Source organism: Mobula hypostoma, chromosome 20 (assembly GCF_963921235.1).
Source record: "Mobula hypostoma chromosome 20, sMobHyp1.1, whole genome shotgun sequence".
NCBI classification, from domain to species: domain Eukaryota; kingdom Metazoa; phylum Chordata; class Chondrichthyes; order Myliobatiformes; family Myliobatidae; genus Mobula; species Mobula hypostoma.
In genome coordinates this window covers 32,348,285-32,356,855 of record NC_086116.1, presented here as the reverse complement: position 1 = coordinate 32,356,855, position 8,571 = coordinate 32,348,285, and the positions used below count along the sequence as shown (strand labels likewise).

The following is an 8,571-nucleotide window of genomic DNA, read 5'->3' as shown; positions in this document are numbered from 1 at the left end:
TTGGCTTTTATGTTGGCTTTAACTTCTCTTGTTAGCCATGGCTCTGTCATCTGCTGTCAAAAACGCTATTCTTCAAGTAACCGCTGGAAGCAATAATGTTTTTTTAAAATAAAAATTCCTGAAGTGTATGCAAAAAACACACTCGGATGTTATTCTAAGGATGTTTATTCTTAAAGGGTTGATCCTGGCTAGAAACGTATTTTATCATCTTTATCAAATACGTCCCCCGCGGCGATTTTCCTCTCTGGACTGTATATGTAAATAACGCAATGCGAAATACGTTTAGTTGTATATAAACAGGAGAAAGTCTGCAGGTGCTAAAATCCAAAGCAACACACACACAAACTGCTGGAGGAACTCGGCAGGTCAGGCAGTATCTATGGAAATGAATAGGGAACGAGACCTATCTTCAGGAATTATTGGTTGAATAGTGTTTATCCATAAGACACAATAAAACCACGGATGTTTGGAAATGTTCCATTACAGACAGGAGATATCGTAAATGGTGCGAGAAATCAGACTGAATTCTTGGCAGCTCTTACATCCCTAGTAACTCCCTACTTTACGCTTGAATTATGCCGTTAGGAATTTCACGCCAGGCTGCTCAATTTAGTAATACCTACGTCAAATGTTAACTAGTGATGACAACAGACCATTGCAATTTAATAATCATCCAGGAAATCAACTGCTTTGATTGACGGGTCGGCGTTTTACGCTGCGCTCGGTGATAGGAACCAGACCGATCAGGGCGGAGCGAGGACTGGGGCTGCCTTTTATCCTTGTGTGTTTGTGTGTGAGTGACTGAATTAACACTGGGACAGTGACAGGCTGCAGAACTGCATCCCTGGTAATTCGAGCCTGATACACTTCTGACAATAGAACTAGATATACCGAGTTTCTGCTCCGTTTGAAGTGTTAGGTAAAATGCACAGTTATAGAAGATATCGACTGAATTGTTTCTTAACTACTTTGGGATTGCTCATATTTTCCTCTCAAGCTGTTGAATACATCACTAAATGTGGACTCAGGTGCTCTCAGGTATAGTCATAATTAAATTATGGTTATAATTTAATGATTTATTACAGCAGGAACGTAATTTTACATTATTTTAACATTATATTGTTTAAATATTATGTTGATTTTACAATATTTAAAATATTGTATTAATTCTACAGTACTTTTAAATGTGTTGTATTTTAAATATTATTTTAGTTTTATAGTATTATATTTTAAAGCCTCTATTAAGTTGTTAAAATGTTTATAGTTTTATTATATGTTATGATCCACCGTCATAAGATGTTTTCCTTCATAAAACGTTTTAAACTCTGGTTTCAGCTAGCTTGAATGTGTGGATGTTGCTGAACAAAGTATTTAATACTATTATCATGTTTGGATGGAATCCAGATACAATTAGTGAGAGCATCTACTCTGAGGACCTTTTATTGATGGATTTTTACTAGAAGTTGGAAAAGATAGGACAGGAATGTTTCTTACTCATAATGAATGTAGAAATAGAAGACTGATGTTTTGTGTGAGAATTGTTATGGATTACTGTTGTACCGTTGTTAACAATAGACAGAGGCTGAAACATTTTGAATGTGCCTATAACTAGAGGACATCACCTTTTTCCCTGGTGATTTGGATTAGAATTTTACTTCCTCATTGGTGATACTCCAATTCTGAGATGGAGAAACACAAGGACAGAATGCTACAGATAATCAAACAGACAAAATATATCTATTAACATTTAATATATTGCTAATTTATCTCCCCTTATTAAAGTCTGGAGACTATAGTTACCTCTTAACTTGTGACTTTCCCTCCACTTTATTTCTTATCTGCTTCTCTTTTCTGATTTCCCCTCCTAACACCTGATTGCTTTTTTCCTTTACCTGGCTGCGTCTTGCTTGTTTTTCATTCTGAATGAACACTTGCAGTGGGATAATATTCAGCATGTCTTATGTTTTATCGTGGTAAGCTCATTATACAAATGGGGTGTCAGGGTGGAGATACATCTCTACCAAAGGAGGTGTAAGACGCTCCTTCCCTCCGCTAGCCTGCAGGTCACCCTCGGAAAAGGTGTAGCACCTGATTAGCCCCCCACCCCACCCCCCAGATCAGGGTCACGGGAAGCCATGGGAGCAAGTGCTGGGTGGTCGTATGAGTAGCTGGTGCATATCACAAGTCCTGGTTATCTGACCACTGATGCCAGATAGACAATATCTGAAGATGATTGATAATTGCTGGCGTCAACTATCTTGTAAAGACACTGCCCAGAAGAAGGTAATGGCAAACCCCTTCTGCAGAAAAAGACTTCCAAGAACAATCATGGTCCTGGAAAGACCATGATCACTTATGTCATATGACGTGGTACATAATGAATGAATGAGACCAGAAAGACAGACCCAACCACATTCTCAAACACCTGCTTTGGCCCTTTGTGCAGCAGAGTGTGCAGATCCTGCAGCGGTCTCATCAGCCAGCTCAAAGCCCAAGGACATAGAATGGAAGCAAGTCATCTCTGGCGCCAGGGAAGTGCTGAAGAAGGAGAAGAAGCTGATATATTGAAGGGATGGTGTGAGAATTTTAAATCAGAGGGTGGAAGGACTGTGCACTTCATAAAATATGCTGGAGAGTCAGAAGGGGACTGAAAACAGCCAATTTTTGATTTAAGCCAGATTTCCTGTTGCTGTTGGAAAACCTGCAATAGAGATGTAGATTTGGCAACTAAATTGTCTTCATTCCTCCTTAAGAATGTGTTTAACAGCAGTTAACTCTGATGGCAGATCTTTTTCAAGCTCTGCAACTTATCAGTGAAACTATTTCAGCAGTAGAGTGTGAAGAGCTGAAACTTTGCTCTTAAAAGTGAAGCCTCAGCACTCCTCTCCCAATGAGCCTGGATAAATATTCTTTAGAGAAAATGTTTCTTCCTTTAGCAAACTCCACAAAGTTTAGAGAGAATTTCTGCTAATTTGAGCAACTTTCTTTATGGACTTCACAGTTCAGATCCCATAAATGTATTAGGCAGATAAGGGGTACTTTGCATGCAAGGGCCAGAGAATACATACAGTAGACTTCAATGTAGGTGATGTCCATTAGATCTCTCAGATTTTCACCTATAACTGGATTTTCACAGAGGAAACATGTAGCAGACGGTACTTCAACTGCGGTACTGTGCAGAAGACTTAGACACGTAGCTAGGGTGCCCGAGACTTTTGTATCCGTTAACGTGGATCAGAGAGCAAATCTGTAAACCTGGCGGGAGTGACGTATGTTGGGAATGGCGAGGGTGGAGTGCCGCAGGAGGGGTGTGGGACGGATGTCAGAGAAGGAGTGCCAGGGACAGGGGTATGGCATGGATGCAAACAGACCTAGCTCTGAGACACCAAAGCAAGGTCATTTGATTCTGAACAATTGGTTTATTGATCATTACAGGATGTCTCTCTGGTGCTTCCCACTCCCTCCCCTCTCCCTTCCCCTTTTCCCAACCATGATTCCCCTGCCCCCTTCCCACTCTTAGTCCACAACAGAGGCCCATATCAAAATCAGGTTTATCATGACTCGCACACAAAATGCTGAAGGATTTCATGAGTCCTGATGAAGGGTCTTGGCCCGAAACATCAACTGTTTACTCTTTTCCATAGATGCTGCCAGGCCTGCTGAGTTCCTCCAGCATTTTCAGTGTGTTGCTTTGGATTTCCAGCATCTGCAGACTTTCTTGTGTTCGTTGCCATATGTTGTGACATTTGTTTATTTTTGTAGCAGCAGTACAATGCAATACATAAAATTACTACAGTACTGTGCAGAAGTCTTAGGCACCCCCAGATATGTATATGTGCCTCAGACTTTTGGACAGTACTGTAAGTCAGGTAGGAGTGGGTATTCATGAATTTGAAAGCTCCTGTTCATTAATGTTGATGTGCAGAAATAATAAAGTTCTTTTCCCAGGCATACGCAGTAAACTAAAGGAACTGCTTTGACTTTTTTCATTCTGCAGTTCTACATGTTCTCTCAACTTAATCTGAACAGACTTGTAGGCTGCGTGGGGAAACATAGCAAATTCGGAACGTTGGATAACATGATCCCAAGGAGCTAGCAAAAGGAGAGCCTTGGTAGAGCTTCCTGTCTTTCAACAGAAGCAGCTCTCAGTCATGCCTTCAACTTGAGTCAGTTAGGTGAGAAGAAGAGAGAAGATCTGCTCCATACTTCACCCACTATGTGCTGCTGCTGGGGTTGGACACACACTCCAACACTTTGGTAGATATTGGAGGAAGAAGATTTAGGCAGTGTCATAGCAGCAATGCATAATCCTTTGTGGCATGCAAGACTTAATTACAACACTAATACAGTTTCAGCTGGATCTTTCAACCGTAAACTCATACCGATAACACAGCATTCTTATGGTCACTAAAACAGATTACTTTTTTTTAAAGAACATGGTTGTGAAAAAAAATGAGAAAGTCTGCAGATGCTGGAAATGCAGAGCAACACACTCAAAATGCTGGAGGAACTCAGCAGTTCAGGCTGCATCTATGGAAATGAATAATCAGTCGACATTTTGGGCTGAGCTCCTTCTTCAGGACTTTTAAGACAGGTTTTTTTGTTGCATTAAACTTTTATTGCCTACTTTCATCTCTTCCTCTGGTATTTGTGGTCTCCTGTTAAGAAGCAGTTACGTAGCTCAGCTATGATAATATCTGACCATTACCTTAACAATTTCCTTTTCTCTCATTCTGTCTTTCAACCTTCTTGGTTGTCTTTTTTTAACCACTAAGATTACCTTTACTTCGTGCTCTAGAATTGTCTTCAATATGGGCCAGCAGGAAATCAGACTTCAGCTAAGCGTAGAAGTGTTCACGTTTACACCGAGTCCTTTCAATATATGCTTTTGGTCCTAAAGTGTATTCACACTTTCAAATTAAGTTCCACTTTACATTTTACCTGCATTTTGATTAGGACTAGTAACAAAGTTATTAACACCAGTTAAGTAAATTGGAAATCTCACCAGAGTTCAGAAGAATGAGGGGGGACATTATTGAAACCTATCGATTATTGAAAGGTCTATAGAGTAGATTTGGAGAGGATGTTTCTTATGGTGGGGGAATCTAAGACTAGAGGACACAACCTCAGAATAGAGGAGCATCCTTTTAGAATGGAGATGAAGGTGAATCTCTTCAGCCGTAAGTGGTAAAACTGTGAAACTTGTTGCTACAGGCGGCTGTGGAGGCCAAGTCATGGGATATATTTAAGGCAGAGGTTGATAGACTCTTGATTAGTTAGGGAAAGAGGGGTTACATCAAAAAGGCAAGAGATTGGTGCTGAGAGGGAGAATGGATCAGCCATGATGAAATGACGGATAAACTTGATGGGCCAAAAGGCCTAATTTTGCTCCCAAATATTATGACCTTATTGTCTAAATTGCAAATAATTTTTGCTGTTCAAGCAGGAAATTACTATTGGAATGGCACTGGTGTCCCTGGGTATCTTGCTGAGAGACTCCGTATTTAAAGACATGAAGGGCTTCAAGCTGATCATTCACCAAATACCATAAGCTTACAATAAATGTTAAGTCCATCCATTCATGTGTAATTGTCAATAACCTAACATTTTTACCTAACATTGAAAATTTAATTTTAACTTAGAGATTCAAAAGTAAAAGTTTTTTTTTTAAATATATTTTTTACTTTTCCCTTTATTTCTATCCCTAATTCGGTCTTGATTGATCTCTCTCTTGCTCCTCTTTCCTTGCCCTCTTGAGTAAATTTTTTTACGCGGATGATTTTTGCATTGAATGAAATACGCTTTCAACTCTACATGCCTCATTTTGGGTTCTAATTGGCTGAAGAGGCATTGTAGTATAACGTGATCTGTACATGGCCTGTAAATTATGCCACACCTACTTACTTACTGCCAGTTACGCATTGGCATTTAGGACAGCAATGAAAGCCCCCCCATCTCTGTCTGTCCATACCATCACACACAGATGTAGAAGGATTCTTCATTGTTTCCATAACAATTTTTTTTGACCAGTTAGAGTTGTTAGTCCTGAGTGGAACCTCCGAACCTGGGGAGCCACTCGTATTCTGGCCTTGACCCTTTGACCTGTTTGGCATGGTTGACCCTACCAAGAGCAGAAGCACAAGGCCCTGACTGCTGCCAACACAGCTGTCTGGGTCGTTGAAGCATGCAGGCCTCCAAACCCTATGATAAAGCTGTGGCCGTCCTGGGGGATACCATACATAAGTTCAAGTTTATTGTCATTCAAACATATACATGTATATCACCAAACAAAACAACATTCTTCCAGAGCAGGGTGCACAACACAGTACATAAAACTCACACACAGCACCTAAAGTAATGTTAGCGGAAATAGTAAGGTGCATTTACATCACAAGTTAAAAAGTAAACAGTATAACACTACTGGCGCTTCATTTGTGATGAGACCAGGGTGGTGGCAGAGAGGTCAGTAGTCTTACAGCCTGGGGGAAGAAGCCGTTTCCCATTCAGAAATGGGTGGGTGGAAGAGTGACTCTGATGATCTTCTCAGCAGTCCTTGCAATCCTTTGTATTGTCTAGCGGTCAAATGCCTTGCAATTTCCATGCCAGATAGTGATGCAGCTGGTCAGGGCACTCTCTGTGGTGGGGGAGGGAGTGAGGTGGGGAACCTCGCTCGCTTGCCTCAACCTCCTCAGGAAGTGGAGAAGCTGCTGTGCTTTCTTGACTGAAGCGGTAGTTTTGAGACACCAGGTGAGATCATCTCTTCTGTGCGCTCCCAGAAACTTGTGTTCCCAACTCTCTCCACAGCGGAGCTGTTTATATGCAGTGAAAAGTGGCCAGCTTGTGCCTTCCTAAAGTCCACAATTATGCATCATTCAGTAGCTATCAATAAATGTTGATTCCCAACTTTGAGTGTAATTAATAATGAGCCTTTCTCAGTTATGATAATTTAAAAAATTATATGGTATATGTTCTTTCATTATGTGCCTTTCTGTATGACATGGGCGATCATGGTCTTTCCATGACCATGATTGTTCTTGGCAAATTTTTCCACAGAAGTGGTTTGCCATTGCCTTCTTCTGGGCAGTGTCTTTACAAGACGGGTGACCCCAGCCATTATCAATGCTCTTCAGAAATTGTCAGCCTGCCGTCAGTGGTCGCATAACCAGCCCACCACTCAAGGGTGGTGTGACGTTTTGACGTTCCTGTTTATTTTTGAATACATTAAGAATTCATGGTAAGAAATTCACATAATTTTGGAGTTTTGATACGGAATATTTCCATTATGTTTTCAATTGGGAACTTTAGTTCTAAGTGACTTGTTCAGCCTAAGCTGAAGAACTTGTATCACCATTAATCGAAGGAGTTCATAGTCATCTTATGCCTTACTTTGTAAGTGATTATTTAATACGGTGAAGGTTCAAGCAGATTAAGTATTGATAATAGAACTGAGTCATGTCTACCTATGTATGGTGAAGTAAAACAAGAGAAATATCAATACTTATTGACTGGAGACAAAATTTGTTTGATACACTGCATTATAAACTAGATAATCTGATGGTGGTTCTCAATCAATAGGGCTCGCGTTGTTGATGAGGCAGGTAAATAGTTGTTCAGTTTGCACACTATGTGTGTTGCAGTGCTCAGTTTGTGTTCGATATTGAGGGAGAGTGCAGAGCACACCAAGATGCCAGCATGCAGGGTATTCAACATCGCTTTAATGATCCCCCTGCTTGTATAGTATGTGAACTCCTCCCATGCGGGCGTGGCTAACTGCGTGGCAAAGGAGTAACACTATTAACTACAACTACATGTTGCAGTCTTCTGTTTGCAGCCCAGGATATGAAATTCTTGGTGTTTATTTTAACATTGAATGCAACTTCAAACATAAACAAGGAATCCGGTCATTCAACACATTCTGGAGTTTTTCCCCTTCATACTGACTACAGGTGCATACAACATTCCAGTTGCAAAGTGGATCAGGTGAAAGAGAATAACCAACTAAAAACTCATTGATCAGACTTCAATTTTTATTTTCCTTACAGTGTAATGAATTGAAGATGAAACTTGACCCATGGTTCAATAAGATCTTAAAACATACAGTACCATGCTAAGTTAATGGCAAATTTAGGAGGAATCTCTCCCAGTAAATTTGTTTGCTAGCAGCATGAAACTCAACTTTGATCTCTGCTGAGAGTGGTCCACTGAAAACTCCCACTTAGCTCTTAGTTAACTTTTTGTTTTTGAACTAAAATGCATGCAAATACATACAAATACACATGTAAATCTATAGATAATTGAACTATTGCAGAGAAATATACTTTGTATGCACTGTTCCTTCCAAGTTGTGTGGGTGCACAGCCATGCAGTAACTGAAAGGCTCCCGTGCACATAACCTTTCTTGCCGCGCTGTTAGAATTGGATGCAGGTAGAAATAGTTTTGGAATGAAAGATTTGCTTTATTTAAATTTTTATAATTTTATTTAGAGATGCAGCATAGAATAGGCCCTTCCAGCTCAATGAGCAAAACCCAGCAATTCCCCAATTTAACCGTAGACTAACCACAGGACAAGT

General features: G+C 40.3%; 1 protein-coding gene across 1 annotated transcript in view; it reads left to right on the top strand.

Annotated features, from left to right (window-relative positions):
- Positions 1 to 824: 824 nt before the first annotated feature.
- Positions 825 to 8,571, top strand: part of il17rel (interleukin 17 receptor E-like) — a 42,047-nt gene continuing 34,300 nt past the window's right edge. The window contains exon 1 of the mRNA XM_063072149.1: positions 825 to 1,038. Within this exon, the coding sequence (XP_062928219.1) occupies positions 925 to 1,038 (114 nt within the window). The 5' untranslated portion in view covers positions 825 to 924. The remainder of the gene's footprint in view (positions 1,039 to 8,571) is intronic.